The sequence below is a fragment of the Antechinus flavipes genome, chromosome 3 (assembly GCF_016432865.1).
Source record: "Antechinus flavipes isolate AdamAnt ecotype Samford, QLD, Australia chromosome 3, AdamAnt_v2, whole genome shotgun sequence".
NCBI classification, from domain to species: domain Eukaryota; kingdom Metazoa; phylum Chordata; class Mammalia; order Dasyuromorphia; family Dasyuridae; genus Antechinus; species Antechinus flavipes.
The window spans coordinates 272,315,926-272,334,866 of record NC_067400.1 but is presented as its reverse complement, the minus strand read 5'-3'; the positions used below and the strand labels follow the sequence as shown (position 1 = coordinate 272,334,866).

Below are 18,941 nucleotides of genomic sequence, written 5' to 3'. Positions count from 1 at the left end.
ATTTGTGTGTTTGCAAACTCAAGGGAAAAAAAGGAACATGTCATTTCAATCCTCACTGCCCTTGTGTGTTCTTTTTAGGAACAATCCAGTTGTCAATCAAAACCAACAAATGTGAAAATTGACATTTTAAAGATATGTAAGGTCATGCTTTCTTAATGCTCCCAAATCTACAAGAGAAATGCTCATATTAAAAATGAAGCTTCATCTCATATCCAGATAGTTAAAGGTGACAAAAGAAACTGGAGAAGACTGGAAGATCTGAGAAAAGATAGTCACATTAATGCAATGCTGGGAAAACTGTGAATCAACCTGACAGCATTGAAAAACAATTTGAAATTATGTTTTTTAATTACCAAAGTATATATACTTTTTCGCCTAGCAACATCCCCACGTGACATAAATCCCCAACAGGTCAAAGACAAAAAAAAGGCCTCACTTATACAAAACGAGTTCATAGAAGCATTTCTGGAGGAAGCAAAGAATAGGAAGAAAAAATAAGAGCCTATCAATTGAACAAATTGTGGTATCTGACTATAATGGAATATTACTGTGACATAAGAAATGATAAATATGGCTAATTCAGAGAAACTGACAAAGACATGTATGAATTAATGAAGAATTAAGTGAGCTTCAGAACCAGTAGAACAGTTGACACTATGACTACAATAACATAAAAGAAAAAATGCTGAAAAAATTCAGAATTCTGCATTAATATAGTACTCAATTATACGATTCAGAGAGGTCACTAATATGCCTCCTGCCTCTTAAGAATGTAGGGAATAGAGGATTACAGGTGTGAAGTGAGGCATCCACTTTTAGACAAAATCAATGGGCAATGTATTGTTCAAATGTATTTATTTGCAAATATGATATAGTTTTAATAGCAGCAGGAAGGAATGATTAGGAAATAACAATGATATATAAAAAAGAAAAAGTACTGAAAACATCTTTAAAAACTAAAACTAAAGGGTACTCCTTTCTTTAGTAATAAAATCTTAGTAATTTTATAAAGCTAACTTAGGGGCACAACTTGAATTAATATCATCATAGACAATAAGTTTAGAGTTTGAGGCCATCTGGCCCTAGTTGCTCACTTTTACAACTGTGGAAACTGAGGTCCAAAGTTATAGAAGTAGTAAGTAGCAAAGTCAGAATTTAAAACCTGGGTCTGATTCCAAATGTAATCTTCTTACATTAAACCACGCTACTTTTCAAAAAAACATTGCATTGAGTGGCAAAATAAGCAATGTATCTTGAACACAAATGCCAGACACTGTAGAATTCCTGTTAACAATGAATTCCAAAGACTACAGAGTTACACACATTAAACCTTCAAATCTATTTTTCTGATTCCACTAGGTCAGGAAATCACAGTCTTCAGCCCACATGAATATATGTGTTATTCAAAAACATTCAATTTGTTGTATTAACAACAAGGAGCAGCTAATCCTTCCTGAGCGATTTTCTATTTAGAAAAACACCCTTTATTTCTGTAGAGAAATGGTACAGGGTATACCATGTGAGGCTTTGAAAACATGTCCAGAAAAAGCACTCAGTGAGAGTATGTGTGGATCCTTTTGTGATAAAGGAGCAGAAGAATTCTTTTTTCCCCTCATAGATTAGGAGCATAATTAGTCAAAATTAATAAAAAATGAGAATATATACACAGATTAATATGCATGACTTACATCTGTACTTGTCTTCCAAATGTGCTTTACACAGGGAAATAACACCAGTTTTAAAAGATAGGACACGGATTCTTCCTGTGCGACCCCTAATATAAGAAAACAAACAAATAAAACCAGTTAGTGGTGCTACTCTAACAGCTTGATTCCAGCCCTTAGGTTTCTCTTTAAATTTTTTTTTAATTGTACACACATCTTAATCTCAGGAATCTATCCACCAACATATAATTTGCATTCTTAATCAAATATTTTGGACCTCATCACCTACTGCTGGATGCTCAGAATCTAGTGAATGAATGCAAAACAAAATTTGCCAACCCAAGACTATCAATGTTTAAGGACATATTTGAATATGATTGATTGATAACCTTACTTGGATCTTAAAGTTAACTATATAAGTTTCAACAAGAGGTGTTCAAAAAAACCAAACAGGTAACCAAATACTTCTTTCTATTTATCTGCAGAGATTTAATATCAGGTTACCCAGGAAACAAGTTCCAATGCAATCACTTAGAGAGGCTTCTGTGACTTGAACTTCCTTGGCTTTTTTTTTTTTTAACTAGAAAAGGCACAAATCAATTGTCATAGCTATTGTTTTATCTTTAAAACTATCTTACTTTCATTAAATTTTCCACTTATGGTTAAGAAAATTACTCATTGCAACCACAAGTATAACAGAAACCTTATGTAAAAACACAGCTCCCGAAGAAAAACATTAATATCCAATGTTTTTTTTGTTGTAGCTACCAAACCAGAGGGTAACTTTTATACAGCTAAATATATTTTTGGTAGATGTAAACTTTTGTTGTATAGTTTTATAATCAAAGGCAACATTATTGACTCATAAATAGGATTACTTTCTTTACTGACAAATGGTGGGGACAGGCAAAAATCATAGTATATTTGTTGAAAACTTTCCTTTTTTACTAATGTTCTTATTTCATACCAAAAATTACCTCACAAACTAAGTTTGTCAAACCTTATGAGATTTTATGTGGATAATGGTGTCAAACCTTAATGAGATTTTAAGAAATTAAATGTATTGTTTGAGGATATATAATGACAATAACTAGATGTTTTATTAATTTATTTTCATAATTTAAATTATTTTGTATTCATTAAATTTATTAATTTATTATACTTTATATGATTACTTATATATTATATATATGTATATCTGTATGTACTTATGCATGCATGTATTTTTTTTCCCTAACTACTAACTGAAATGGCTACAAGTCACTCACCGATATACCAAGCTTTTCTAACAATGAGAAGGCATGTTTAAAATTGCTGAAAATATTCCTAAATGTGAATAAAGGAAGTTCTAACAATAATATTGTACATTGTAATAGCAAAAATGTTGATATTCAACTATGTTAGACTTAGTTCTTTTCAGCAATTCCAAGATAATTCCAAGAGACTTGGAATAGAAAATGCCATCTCCATCCAGACTATGGAGAATGAATGTAGAAAAAAGCATACTATTTTCAATTTTTTGGTTTTTTTTTCTTTCTCATAGTTTCCCCTTTTGTTCTGATGTTTCTTTCACAATATAAATAAAATGAAAACATGTTTAAAATTATTGTGCATGTATTACCTATACCAGATTGTTCACTGTCTTGGAGGGAGGAAGAAAAAATTTGGAACTCAAAATCTTACAAAAATGAATGTTGAAAACTATCTTCACATGTAATTAGAAAAAATAAAATACTATAAAGTAGAAAAAATAATTAATATGGACTACTATATAACTGCTTCTCTCAACTGGTGTAGAGAGTTAAAAGGCATGTTTATAGCGATAAACTCTGCAATGAAAAATATTCTGAAAAAAAAGATTTTACCTACTATGGATTTTGTAGCCTAGAAGAATCTATTTCCTACCTCTCACTATTCATTTGAAAAAAAGATTATCCATTTTCATTTGAAAAAAAGATTATCCTATGACTTAACTAAGGGCAGCCATTAAGTTGTAAGCTTTATGTAATATGCATTCTAGCTACCTTGTAATCTTAGTTATATGTTCTGTGTGTAAGAAAGAAGACTGTTAATTATTCCTATCATCAGTAGGACATGTAAGTCTTTTATAAGAGATTGAAATAAAACTTAACTGTACGTACGTATCATAAACATTCAGCAGCCAGTTGAGGCACATGTCCACACAGAGAGGAACATTGACCAGGTTATTGTGCTCTTGCTCCAGTCGATCATAAATAGTGGTCAAACAATTAATGATCTGTAGGATGTCCATGGGCTGGTCGTTTTGTTTGAGGTTGTGCTGGTCCAAGGCATCACATGCAGCAGACAGACTCAGGAGATCCACTAGATGAAATGAAAACATCAAAATAAATAAATAAAAAAGAATAAATAAGAGGAAAAAAATAAGGCAAAAATCAAATTACATTATTTAAGAACAGTTTTTTTTTTTTTTTTTTAAACAACTCTTTCCCTTTAAAAAAAAATCCCGCCAGGGCTAAAAATCTTCTCCAGTAATTAAAAGAAAAAAAAAAAAATACCACTTTAAAAAGAATTGCTGTTCTCCCCAGGGCAGGCAGCAGGTCTATTCTTCAAATCTAAGTCTTTAACTTTGCCAAATATTCAGGGTCACAGATTGCTCAAGTCTTTCAACAGACATCAAGTTGAGATTGGGTTCAGATAAGGTAGGAATTGGGGGGGGGGGGTAGAAGAGGACACTCTGTCCTTCAAAAATTATAAGTCCTTAAGATTAAAAGGGTCAGGAGTCTCTAAATAAACCGAGCAACTTCCAACTGATTAAAATAATAACAATTTTTATAGAGGTTTTTAAATAGGTATTGACAATACCATCTTGCAGAATTATTAAGGTTTGTCAGCTGGATGAATCCATATATATAAAAAATTTTACTTCCAGCTACACATTTATAACTGTTAGGTTTCTTCTTCTTCTTGAAACATTACTAAACCCACTAAAAATCGGACTGTGTTTCTTTTGCAGAAAAAGAAGAAAAAAACTACTCTTTGAGATTAGAGTTTTGCCAAGCCTACTGAAGATAATAGACTAAATGACCAAATTAACTCTACTAGACATAGACTAACTAAACTACCTATACCAGGAAGATAATATGGTCTCAATTTCACTTTACATTTGATTTTTAAATAGTAATAGTAACCAACATATATCCATTGCTTCCTAGATGTAAAGCATTATGCTAAGCACTATACAATTATTATGTCATTTGATCCTGGCAAGGTTGATGATGTTATTATCCATTTTTACAGGTGAGGAAACTGAGGCAAACACAAGTTAAATATAAGTTGCTACAACCAGCAGATGTCCAAGGCCAAATTTGAACTCTGTTCTTCCTAACTTCAGGCCCAATATTTTTCATGTAATTGTAAAAATTTTTAAAGCTTAAGTCAGGTTTTTGCCCTTAATTTGGGATGAGCACTAAATACATTGACAAACCAGAAAATTTAACTAAGTTAAAATATGTGCCTTGTCCAACATCAGCAAATCCACAACCTATTTATCAGCTCTATTCCTAAGGGTTATAAAAGATGCTTTCCTCTAATAACAATTTATTAGCCACACTGGAAATGTAGCAACAGCAGAGAGTGTGTGTGTATGAACACCTTTATCTCTGTAGCTTAGGTTGAATATTCAGTTCCTTTGAGATGGTGAATCAATGGTAATTAAGAGAACTCTTCAAGTATCAGGGTGGTAGTTTAATTATAAACCCATCTCCATACAAGCATGGGTTCTCCCAGTCCACAACATTTTTCCTGCTACTAGCATATTATGTTCTTTTAACCATGTGCTAGACTAAATGACTGAAATGAAATTAATCAAGAAAAAAAAAGGTGAAAAAGTAGCTTGCTTCTTTTGAAAAACAAGAGGAGAGGGGAAAATGAGAGTAGATTATGATTAAATCTGAAAACATACATGAATTACTTTACAAACTTTAAAGTGCTGTAAATTATAACCAAAAGCTTATTGTCATTTCTATATTCTTTTTTTTTTCCTGAGGCAATTGGGGTTATAAATGACTTGCCCAGGTCACACAGCTAGGAAGTATTAAGTGTCTGAGGTCAAATTTGAACTCGGGTCATTCTGATTTCAGAACTAGTGCTTTATCCATTGCGCCATGTAGCTATCCCCATTTCTATATTCTTTTAAAAAGATGGTAAAATCTTAATCACAGTCACTGAATTTCAGAGATGGATGAGGTCTTCAAACCTTTTAATTTTACAAGTGAAGAAATGGAGGTCACAAGAAGTTAAATGATTTCTCCTATGTTTAGAATATAGATGTCCCAGTATGTAATACTGCATTATAGTTCCACTATATAATATCACATATTTATTATGGAATTGGGAACTGATTTCCATCCTTTATTTTTCCTAGGAGAGAGAGAACTACTTCTATGTAGTAGTTTCCTTAAGATGTCACGCAATATTTCCAAGTACATTTCTCCATCACATTATTTTAGTTATGCTTCATGACTGATGATGGTGCACCATTCTGCCAGTCAGTGTCACTTTTAAACTCTCTTTCCTCCCTTCATAGTCTTAAACCCTTAGTTAATTGGTTAAACTGTTCATAGTCCTCTGTCTTTCAATCCCTTGCCCTTTGAATAATTGAAGAACCTTTTATTCTTCTTTGATTGACTAGCAAAGTTTCCGCAACAGCTTTCCAGATCTTTGCTCTGCTTGCCTGTTAGGGACCTTTCTCTCCTATTATACTTCAAAATCCTTCTCCATCATCTCCCTTCTCTTCTTTCAGCAATCTGATGAAAAAGTGATCTTTCTCTTATCAAAGCCAATTTCTCTGCTTAAGCTTTTCCCCTCCAATCCATTCCATTTTCTTGATTTTTTTGCCTTCCATCATTCCTTGCTTATCTTCATTCTTTCCTTATCCATTAGTGCTTTCCTTGCTCCCTATTAATACAGTCAAGCATCCATCATCTTTGAAAAAAACAGAAATACAATTTCATTTCATTCTGCTTTCCTCTCATCTTAGAATTGCAGCCAAATTCCTATGGAAACAAAACAAACTACAAAAATCTACACATAGGACATCCATTCTTTCACTTCTCACTCATATTTCAACAACCTGCCATCTAACTTCAAACTCTACCACTCTCTCCAAAGTTAGCACTGCTAGGGCCCAAACCACTCTTGTCAGATCTTATTCTTCTACATCTCTCAGCATCCCTTGATTTTATTGACTACCCCACCCCACCCTCACTCTCTCATTTATTTTTTACCTGAACAATGTCTCCTTGAGAAGAGAGGTTTTTTTTTTTCTTCTCTTTCAATATATCCAGTGCTTAGCACAATGCCAGTACACAGTAGGTGGTTAATCAATGTTAGGTGATCCACCTCTTTCCTCTTTCCCTTGTCTTCACTGATATGAACATCCTTATTCATGTCCTCATGATCTCTTACCTAGGCTATTGCAATATTTTTCTTATGGCCCTCTCAGTTTCCACTCTCTTTACTTACAGATTTATCTCCTATTTAATTGCCAAAAAGATTTTCTTGAAGTCAGACCATGTTCCAATGCCATCATTACTTAAAAATCTTCGGCAGAATGAAATCTAAACTCTTTAAACTGGAATTTAAAATCTGGCTTCAGCTTATCTTTCTGGGTTTAATTTAATTCACCCTACACTTTTTTGCACTCGTATGCCTTTGGTATGCCTCACTTTTGTGCCTCAGTATGTGCTGTTTCCCATACTTTATTATAAGTTATAAGGTTCTAAGTTATTACATAGTTATTATAAGATTATAATAGACTTTCTCTACTCTTTGCCATTTAGCCACTTAGAATCTTATCTTCCTTCAAGGCTTAGGTTAGGTGTCACTTCTCATTCTGCTAATTATTCCTCTACTCCTCAAATGATCTGCTTTATTAAATTCCCCCAACAGAATTTAAGCTCCTTGGGGACAGACACCTTTTGGGGATAAACCACAATATGCAAAGACTGAATAAATTCACAACCTGAAAAGACTGAATAAATTTTTGGATGACGGTACAGGAGAATAAAAGAAAACATTTATTATTATTATTATTATTTACAAAAATACATTTTAATTTTCTTTACTGTGTGTCAAATCAATGGAATTATCTTATTTTCTGAAAATATGACAAGAAAAGACTTTCCTTAACAAATTTTTCAATAATGGGGATAAGGATTCAAAAAGCTGTCATCATGGGAAGAAGAGGAATTATTTTTCCCCCAACACCAGTAATACTACCTAATTCTGTTACACCTTGGAGGAAATCAGAAATTAAGTATATGGTTTCTTTCAAGATTGGCTTTGTGAGAAAGAGAATAACACATAGTAAGTAAAAAATTTTAGGCTTTTCTTTAAGTAAATTATAGCAAACTTTTCCATCTCTAAACGTATTTTTCATTGTGGGTTGAATTAACCTCAATGAGATGATGGAGAAACAAAAATACTTTAATTTCATTTTATTAAGGACCTATGCTTCCTTTCTCTATACAGGTGAATGGATAACAATACTGAAGGAATTTCTGGAGTATAAACAGCTCCAGTGGGGAGCAAAGCAATTGATCTATGATAACAAAAGCAGAACACGGAATAGTCATGAGAGAAATATTGTACAGTGTGCTATGCTAAAACCAGATGTGATTAAACAAGAGGACAATCCATCATGGCCAGATTACAAAACACATATCCCAAAACAAACACATAAAATAGAATTCCTGTTTCACAGCAGATTCTGAAAGTACTTGTGGTCCATACTAGTTGATTTGAAAGGGGAAAGACATGATGAACAATTTATTTGTAAAGCATTTTTTAAAAAAAATTAACAAATAGCTAAACAAACAGCTTGGAATATTTACTTCAAGGCTTTACATTGTTTTTGTTTTTATTTTAAATGAATTACTTAGAATAATTTTGGCAGTCTCAACAAAAAAAATTGAGGAAATTATCCTTTTGCCTCAAATAATTAATTTTTACATTTTGTGCATCTAATGAGAAACATAATCATGGGTTCTATAAAAACCTCTCCATGCCCTGATACATCCTTGTTCTCAAAATATATTATAATCAAGGATGTTATTTATTAACCCCGAAAAAACTAGGGTATTTTGATTTAATCCTAGGGCTAGCTGGCTTTAATCACTTTGGGGTTGGAAAAAGGGAAAATGGAACTTAAAAGGGGGAAAAAAGCATCCATATTCTCTAGGCTGGACTCTGCTCAGTAGAGGAAAATAATAAATAAGAAAGATGAGACTCATGTACCTGACTCCCAATTATCTTGTAAAGAGCTTGAGCATTAACATCCTGCATATTACTCTTCCTGGTCCTCATAAAAAAAGTCTTTGATTATTCTACCTGTTTATTTTCTCATTTATATTTCTTCATGTCTCAGATACAAATGAACAGCTTTTATGGATGCTTTATCATTTGTGTCACAGTAACTGAGAATTTTCAGCGAACTTAAGAGATCAGTGAGCCCAATCCTTTCATTTTTATAGAGGAGAAAACCAAAACCTAAAGAAATGAAATGACTTATCCAAGTTATTGTGTGGCAGAGACTATAGTTCAACTCTAAGTCTCTTATTTATTCAAGCCTATTATCTTTCCATTACAGTTACAGGCAGAGTAGTCTTGGGAACCAGAGTGTGAGATATAGTTACTGATTTTATGGAAAGGAAAATTGCACAAGACATTCTCATTTCATGAAATTCATCTACATGGGGGAAAAGAAAGAACTAATTAATGGTGAAAGTTGATTAATACTGGGGAGTGGGGGGGGTGGGGAGGGAGAGGAGTCCTTTTGTAAGTTCATTCCAAGAGTAAACCTGGATGCTCCATGTTGATATATAAATAATCCTTTAATCTAATTAGCACAGGCAAGAAAAGGGAGATAATTGGTAGAGAAACTGCTGTGTGTTTCTAGTCTCTTCTTGCCGAGACTGCAGAAGGAGACTGTAGGCAAAGTAGATTGTTATTGACATCATACTGTTCAGATGCAGTCTGCACTTGGAGCTGAGGTATTTTAAAAGCAAATCTACACAAAGTAAGCAAGTCAATATGCTTTGATGTGAATATCAAAAAAAGTTAGGTACATTTAAAAACAAGAGAGCAATTTTTTCACCTAGCTTGCAGTGGTGGGTGGCTTGTGCCACAGCTGTGCCTTTATCTAGATAACAAGCAGGCTGCAAAAAAAAAAAAAAATCTCTGTACTCTGTAATTTAGATGCTGAACATTAACAATTTGTTCCCTATTTCTTGTTGATCTCAGAGTATTTTTTTTCTTCACATTTATTAGCTGTAGTATGTTTATTCCCACAGTTTGGTCTCACTTTAATCCACAACATAGTAGTAAACTAAATATCCATTTGTTAAGTGCATTTTTATTTCTGCCACTTAATAAAAAGGAGGTATATTTCTAATTTCAGAGGCTACCTATGTTATGAATAACATGAGAAAAAATGAAAAAGTAGCCAAAATGCTTAGATCATCTTTTTTATATATAAATTTGAGAGAAGATAAAATTGATGTCATAACAAACTGAACTTAAAGTCTTGTACACTTTACAGGTATTTTGTATAGATGTAACTAGCTACCAAATTGAGTTTCTATCCATAACAGCCTGAAAGCCAAAACTAAGAGTATTATACCATTACAAGAGAACCATATGTTTTGATGCTGCTCTCTGTACCTATAATACAGTAGTGTGTTGAACAAGTTTTTCCAAATGCTTGAGTCTTAATTATTGTCTTTCTTCACATCCCTCAACGTTTTTCCCCCTGCTGTGTACATGGAAATGGTTTTCCCTCCTTATTTTGTATTTAAATTAAAATGAATTTTCAAAAAAATTAAATGGGATTAAGGAGAATTTTCCCTATGGAGCCTGAGAAAAGGGAAAGCTAATGTTCATGGTACCCTTTTCTTATTTCAAACCAAGGTGTTTATTTTTGGAACAAATGTGTCTAAAAATATGCTACACAATAACATTCATACCTGGAAAGGAATTATTTTAGTTTTCACATTGGTGAGAGAAATTGAAGGAAAAATCCTTATGTCAAAATGTCAGCTTCTCCCCCACCCCCACCATAGTCTATCTCAAATTTTATTTTAAGGTGAATGTGACAGAAATGTGAGCACAACTGCATGTGAATGCAATGATTTATGAATGCATTTAAAAGGGAGTTACTTGATTGATCTCTATACTCAAAGTCAAATTGAAATGGAGAAGGATGAGAATAATCCTCTTCAGAATTCCAGTACACCTTTAAGGTTCCAAGTATCGCTCCTTGAAACTGATAATAATTTCTTCCAAATTCTTACGTTCTCTAAAGGAATATTCCACCACCTATTACAGTATGAACTACAATTCATAATTACTATGTTCCATCAAGGCACCAGTCTGTTTGAAATAAAGTGGAGTTAGGAGGAAATAAATAAGGATCTTAACTCTCAAAACCTGCAGGTAAAGATTCCATACATTCAGGTAGGTTCTCAAAGAGGAACATTAAAGGAATCCCCAGCTAGGGGATAACATTAGTTACACTAGAGAAGAGCCCGTAGAGCTAAAAAGAAAGCCATTTGGAACTCCAGATACAGGGAAACAGTGTCCCAAAGTTTATTTTTTAGTCTACCTGATAAATCCAACTAAGCTTATGTTTACATGTAATTCATACACAGCATTTATACCTTTATGTCTACAAGCTATTTTACCCAGATGAGGAATTCTACCTCTTTATGTTCAGCACAACATTCACTTGGGCTAAACATTCTAAGAAATGAACATTTATGCATCTTCACTTGCATAAAAGACTTTCATAGAATTCTAATTCTAGAAACAAAGACATTATATATTTTTCATAGACAATATAAGGGATACTGCATTTAAGTTTCATTAAATTAATTTACCTGAAAAGTACATAGAATTAATTAATACAAAATTATCTATATCTAATAACTGAAAAGTGACAATGAAGCATAGGAGTAAAATTAGTATTCTGGACCAGCACTGGGCCAAAGAAATGTTCAAAAAATTCAATACCAAGTTATAACCTGGCTGACAGCTATTCTCCCTCTCTTCAAAAGTGGCAGTACCCATTTCATTTTTCATCAAGGACAAAAGATCCAAGGTCTTTAAGCACTGGGTTAATACTCACGGCAAAGGGCCTTCTGCAGTCTACGGAGTTTCATGGCAGTTCTATAAGCCGAGAACCTGACATTATTCAGGTCAGCTAAGGAGAAAAGGAAAAAGACTATTATTTCATCAGAAAAGTTGACAAATTGACAAATAAACAATAGTTTTGTTAACAAAAAAATGGGTTCAAGAATAAGAAAGTATATCTTGTCTCTGCTCCAGGAAACTGTTTTGAGGGAAGAAATTTTTAGTCATAAAAGTAGCAAATATTCCAAATACTGCTTTGCTTTTCAAAATTAAGAAAATAAATTTCTAAAAAGACAGACAATGCTATATATTGCTTGGAGGGTGTGGACATACATATATGTATACAAACATATAATGAAAATATGCACCATGCAGTTATACATATAATGCATCCACACATATATGCATAAAATGCTCCAGGAAAGGGAGAAAAATTGTTTGATTGTGAAACTCAAGTACAGAATAAAACATGCTAAGAAATTCAACAAACATTTTTAAGTACCTACTATATGAAAGGCATTCTGCTAGGAAATAGGGATATGGGATACATAAATAAAATAATCCTTGAACTGGAGAAAAAAAAATCTGTCTTTTTAGATAGTTGGAAGGATTTAATAGCCAACTAAGAGGAGAAATATTTTAACACCATATATAGTTGACCAATATTTCAATGGCTTGCTCACAACAGAATATCAAATGCATTAACTTGTGTGTGTGTGTGTGTGTGTGTGTGTGTGTGTGTGTGTGTGCCAGGTATATTTATATATTTATTTTATGTCCTTCCCCCACAGAATGTTTCTTCTAAGAAGGGGTGATTTCATTCTTTGTACTTGTATCCTTAGTGGGTATTTAATAAATACTCATTGACTAATTCAACACTCACTTTTAAAAGTCTTCAATAACCAACTTACTAAAAGGGAAAAAATATTTTTTTCTTTGTTTTCCATCAACACTTTGTATATGGTGCTAAGAATATTACAAACCTAGTTTTCTTCTATTTTAATGAACATGTTTATCATTTGCCAAGTTGCACTGTTATAAACTCCTTATTGGCAGGATATCTCTTTTCATATCATAGCTATGAACAAGTAGATTCTAAGCAGGATTGATGGGTGGATAAATAAATGCACTTAAATACTATTATTCCTTATAGTTAAATTAATCCTAATTTGTGACTTAGAAAAGAGAAAGTCCTTAATTTACTTTTAATTATTTGGGTTCTAATAGGCAGCTAGGTGGTATAGTGGATAGAGTACTAAAACTGGAGTCAGAAAGATCTGAGTTAAAATTTGACTGAAGAAAATGTGTAGCTGAGATTCTGCGTAAGTCACTTAACTTCTGTTTTGCCTCAGTTTCCTTAACTGTAAAACGGAGATAATAATATCACTTACTGCCCAGGATTGCTGGGAGAATAAAGTGAGATAATACTTGTAAAGCACTTAGTATAATGCCAGGCACATAGTAAGTGATCTATAAATGTTTTCCCCTACTTTTTCCTTTTCCTCAATAGGGGAATTAATATTTTACAAGGAAGTAGAACAAGGTCTAAATTCACACCACAAAGGAAAACCTTTCTTATTCATCTTATAAAGTCCTTCTTACATGGTCTTCCACAAGTTGGTTCCATAACATTTTTAAACTATGAATTGCTAAAGAATGAACAGTCTGAATCATAATTTTGAAATGCTACATCATCTTCATTGTTCCATGTAGATATATTTAGCATGTAAATTCCTCAAGGTGAAGTCTTTTCTCTCTGCTCCCCTCCTTCTTTGCCTCCTTTCTTCCCCACTCTCTCTCCCTCCTTCTCTAAATTATGGTGGGTACTTAAGTCCTGAATGAATGAATTATTATTATAATCAATTAGACAAAACCATCTGTGGAGTAAAGAATATCTACTAGCAAAAGGCTTAATTAATTTGGATGGATGACAATTCTCCCTGTGCAACAAGAGAACTGTTCGGTTCTGCAAACATATATTGTATCTAGGATATACTGCAACATATCTAACATATATAAAACTGCTTGCCATCTAGGGGAGGGGGTGGAGGGAGGGAGGGGAAAAATCGGAACAGAAACGAGTGCAAGGGATAATGTTGTAAAAAAAAATTACCCTGGCATGGATTCTGTCAATATAAAATAATTATTAAATAAAAATTAAAAAAAAATTTGGATGGATGAATGAGATCTTTAAAGTTTCTAATTATGTCCCAAGTGAATTACATTAATAAAAACAGTTTTTCTAGCATATATCTAACCATAGGCTAAGAAATTAATTTTTCCCCTAAGTGGACTTGATTCAATTGACCATTTCTGAATATTCTTCTTTCTTTTTTATCAGGGAAGATGATATACAGGAAGAGGTATACAGGAAGATATTTTACAGCCTCTTATCTGATCCTTCTCTTATTGTTTACTTGTTGTATGGTGTCTTGTTTAGTGGGATGAGTGTAAATGGAACTAATTCCTTATCCTTCTTCCTTAACTAGAGGTGTAACAAGAAATTTTTGATCCTGGTACTCAGAGTGTAGGAATTTGGGAAGGAACTATGCCCTAGAAGAGTGTTTTTGCTTTATCCTAAATTTTGCTCATCATCATCCTAATTATTTATAAAGCACTTTAGGATTTGCAAAGCATTATATCTATGTACATATATGCAAAATATTAAAACATAAAACTGCATTAATATTTTAGATACCATATAGTGTAATAGATAAAATATATAATATTTATGTGCATATAGATAGATAACATAAGTATTTTATTTGAGCCTCACAATAAAACTGCAAAGTAAGATTATCTCTATTATAAAAGATGAGGAAACTGAGGTTATCATTACCTTCATTTTAGAGATTAGGGTACTGAGTGAGAGAGTTTAAGTGATTTGCTCAGGTTTAAGTAACTAGTATCTGAGAAAGGATTTAAACTTGGGTCAGTCAGTCAATAAGAATTTATTAAGTCCCTACAATATGCCAGGCTTGTGCTAAGTGCTGAGGACACAGTCAAAAGACAGCCCCTGTCCTATAGGAATGCACAATCTAACAGGTAGGGAAGATAACATGCCAACAAATATGTACAAATAAGCTATGTAAGGGATCAATAAATAATAATAAATAGAGGGAAAGCCTTAGAAATAAGAAGCTTTGGGAAAGGCTTCCAGGAGAAAGGGAGATTGTAAATGAGCCTTAAAGGAAGCTATGGAAGCCAGGAGTCAGAAATTAGGAGGATTTGCATTCCAGGCATTTGATTTGAAAGAAGAAATAATTTGTTTGTAAAACAGCAAGGAGGCTAATGTTATGGATCAAAGAATACATTGAGCATTGTAAAGGCTTACAATTACAAAGGCTGGTCAGACTATAAACAGCTTAGAATACCAAATATAAGTTTTCTATTTGTTCCTGGAGGTGATAGGGAGCCACTGGAGTTCACTAAATAACAAGGAGAGATGGTCACACCTGAATTGTAGAAAAATCACTTTGGTGACTGAATGAAGGATTGATTATAGTGGGGAGAGACCTGAAGAATCAACAACAATCAGCAGACAATAGCAATAGTCCACACTTGTATCAGAGGAAATAAAAAGAGCACATTTGAAAAGATTTTGCAAAGGTAAAATCAATGAGGCTTTGGCAACAGATTAAATATGAAAAATGAGAAAGAATGAACAATCTAGAGTAACACTTAGGTTGTCAGCCTGGGGGATTGGAAGGATAGTAACACTCTTAACACAAAACTTTTTAAAAAAGAGAATTTAGAGAAAAAGATTTTAGTTTAAACTATCTAATGGATCAGATTGATACCAAAGGTAGAAAGCGGCTCTCTAAAGGGTTGGCCACACTGTTCAAATGCCAGTTGTGAAAAAGTCTATTTTATGGAGAACACACACGAGACAAGAGCTCACAAAATGCTCAGAGAAAGCAATACAAGGACACTCTCAAGGTCTCTCTTTAAGAACTTTAGAATTGATTGTATGACCCAGGAGACACTGCCACAGGACTTAGCAGTCCTGGCATGGTGTGCCCCCATCAGAGAAGGTGCTATCTATGTTCTATGAGCAAAGCAGAACGGAATTAGCTCAAAAGAGATAAAAGATGAGCAAAGTTCTTGGGAATCCACCCCAAATATGCAACATAGGGATCATTTGTGTCTGACCTGTGGCAAAGCATTCTGAGCACATACTGGTCTGATCAGCCACATTGGAACACACTGTAACTTAATTCTAACATAGTGATGTCATTTTGGTCTTCCTCAAGAACAAAGAACAAAAATAAACAAAACAAACCTAAAGACTATCTAGAGGATATCCACTTTGAGATGTATGCAAAGTAGTTGAAAATCTATCCCTGGAGGAAATTTGAAAATCATTAACATGGAGATAATAATTAAATGCATAGAAGATGATGAGATCAGCAAGTGAAGAGGTATAGAAGGAAAAGATTATAGTACTTCTGAGGGAGAAATATAGAAGAGGGAAACTAAGTCCTTTGTGATACCTATGCTTAGCAGGAGTGACCTGGAATATCTAGCAAAGGAGAATAAGAAGTGCTCTAATAGGAAAAGAACCAGAAGAGTAGAATCCTAAAACTAAAAAGAAGAGCAAAAAGAAAAAGAGCTACAGAGTGTCAAGAAGAATGAGGATAAGAATGAAAATCAACAAAATGACACTGGATTTGTTAGTTAAAGAGATTCTTGGTAGCTTTAGAGAAAGTAGTTTTGGTTGAATGATAAGACTGGAAACCAGACTATAGAGTTAAGGAAAGACTGCAAGGGGAGGGGAAGGGAAGGTACCTTCCATACGCTTCTCAAGGAATTTAGTCATAAAAGGCAGAAAAGATATGAGATGACAGCAAATAAGGAGAATCAAGAGACAATGGGGTGGATGGGATAGAGGAGGCATTTTGTAGACAGCAGAAAAGCATCCAGTAAATCTTTAGTTAATTTGATTAGAAAAAAAGAAAGAAGAAAATCAAATTGTTAGTATCAAAAATGAAAAGGGTGAACTTTCCACCAAGGAAGAGGAAATTAGAGCAATAATTAGAAGCTATTTTGCTGTATGCCAATAAATCTGATAATCTAAGTGAAATAGATGAATACTTACAAAAATATAGATTGCCAAGATTAATAGAGGAGGAAATAAATTACTTAAATAGTTCCATTTTAGAAAAAGAAATTGAAAAAAAACATCCAGTAGACAGGGAGAGATTGAAGATAAGAGAGAATGGCGATGATAGACAGGGTAATTTGCTGGAGAAGGTGAGATGGAATGAGATTGCTCATGCAGAAAGAAGAGTCAGCCTTGATAAGTAGAAGGCCTTCATGAGAGAAAGAGGTGAAGGAAGAAATAGTGGCAGAAGGTATCAGAGTGATAAGGAAGAGGAAAGATGGGAAAAGAAAAAGCTCCTGGTGAATGGCTTCAAAGTATGAGTCAATGACTGTGGTTCAAGGCACAATATTTTCATCTTTTTGTTGTTGTTTGTTTTTCTCTCATTTTTTTTTCCTTTTGATTTGATTTTTCTTGTGTGATGAATGCACATGTTTAACATATATCAGATTATTTGCTATCTAAGTAAGGAAAGATAGAGAAAAATGTGGAACACAGATTTTGCAAAGGTGAATGTTGAAGGATACTTTTCCATGTATTTGGAAAAATAAAATAATATTAAAAATTTTTAAAAATATGAGTCAAAGTGTTCAGCTGAGAAGTTAGGGGAAGGAGAATTCATGGAGTAGGAATAAAGAAGTTTGAAAGAGCAAGGATAGTTGAGTGGGATAGTAAATTAGTTAGGAAATTATAGAAAGATTATCTAGCCGAAGCAGTAGTGAGGATCCAGTAGAGGTTACATAATCTAAATTTGTAGCAGACACAATCAGAAGGGCTGTGTGGTTTTCTCTACTTTCCTTCAATATCATGTGTGTAGGTGTAAAGACAGTGGATAATGGAAGTGATTCAAAGCTAACACTTGGCCAGTTATAATCAGCAATAAGGTAAATGAACAAGAAATTCAGGAGAAAAGAAAGGACAGTATAGAGTTAAACTCATTTGACAAGGGATCTAGATGGAGAAAAGATAATGCTAGGTAGGCCAGGGAAGATAATCTGGGAGAGAACTAAGGAGTGTGAGATTGATGTGCATAAAGAGCAAGATTTCATACTGGAAAGCATAAAAAGGGAGAAGCAGTTAACGCAAAAAAAAAAAAAAAATTGTGAATCAGATACAAGAATTTGAGAGTTCATGAGCTTGGAGGTGGTGTTCTTAATTCCAAAGTCCACCTTTTATACAGTCAACAGTTAGCTGCCAAAGTTAGTATTACCAGAGTTATGATTGTTTCTTATCTTAAGAATAGTTTAATGCTTTTTGTGGAATAAATCAAGTACTTCTTAAGAGTTGTTTTGGCTCTATGTTAAGTCAATCAATCAATAAACGTTTATTAAGTGCCTAATATGTAGCAGGCACTGTGTTACGAAACCAAATCCTATTCTCACAGGATCCCTGGTAGTTTCCAACAATAGATCTACAGCCCAGAACTTGAACCAGGGTTTTATATGAAGGAAAAAAAAAATCCTTTAGAACACAATTCCCTCCTTTTCCTCTGAACCCAACTCCTAAATTCAAGACATATTTCTCTTCATTTCCTCTGAAACTTGACTCCTACATTCACATCCTCATTAAGCTCCCTAACATCTCCCTACTCCTAACAGATCATATTTGATAACATCTTAGTTAAGTTTTGTTCTTTCCCCTAAGTGCCACTAGTTCTATGAGTCCAAATGACACCTGAGCCTCTTATAAATAATCCTCCACCACTCTGATTTAGCAAACTTCAGGAAAGGAGACAAACTCCTCCTCCACAAATAACCCCATCTTCTCCAGCAGACTGCCTTGTTATCATCGCCACTTTCACTATCTTCAATAAGACAATCTATATCTAGTGGATGTTTCCTTGCTGACTACAAATATACCAATGTCTTTCCAAAAAGAGATCCCATTATAGGTGGTTGATTTCCAGCTTGGACGATTAGCATGCCATGGTACAATCTAAGGTGAACAGAGGAAGTTATAGAAGAGCTAGAGGAAGACAAGATATGAAGAAGGCAAGAAGCAATGCA

The 18,941-nt window shown here is 33.6% G+C and overlaps 1 protein-coding gene across 6 annotated transcripts in view; it reads right to left on the bottom strand.

The window, feature by feature from the left end:
* The window catches only part of DMD (dystrophin), a 2,219,276-nt gene that overhangs the window by 101,107 nt on the left and 2,099,228 nt on the right, over nt 1–18,941 (bottom strand). For all 6 annotated transcript variants that reach the window (XM_051991017.1, XM_051991015.1, XM_051991012.1 and 3 more), the window contains 3 exons: nt 11,830–11,904; nt 3,806–4,007; nt 1,689–1,774 (listed from right to left, as the gene is read on the bottom strand). In XM_051991017.1, coding sequence (XP_051846977.1) covers nt 1,689–1,774; nt 3,806–4,007; nt 11,830–11,904 — 363 coding nt within the window. The remainder of the gene's footprint in view (nt 1–1,688; nt 1,775–3,805; nt 4,008–11,829; nt 11,905–18,941) is intronic.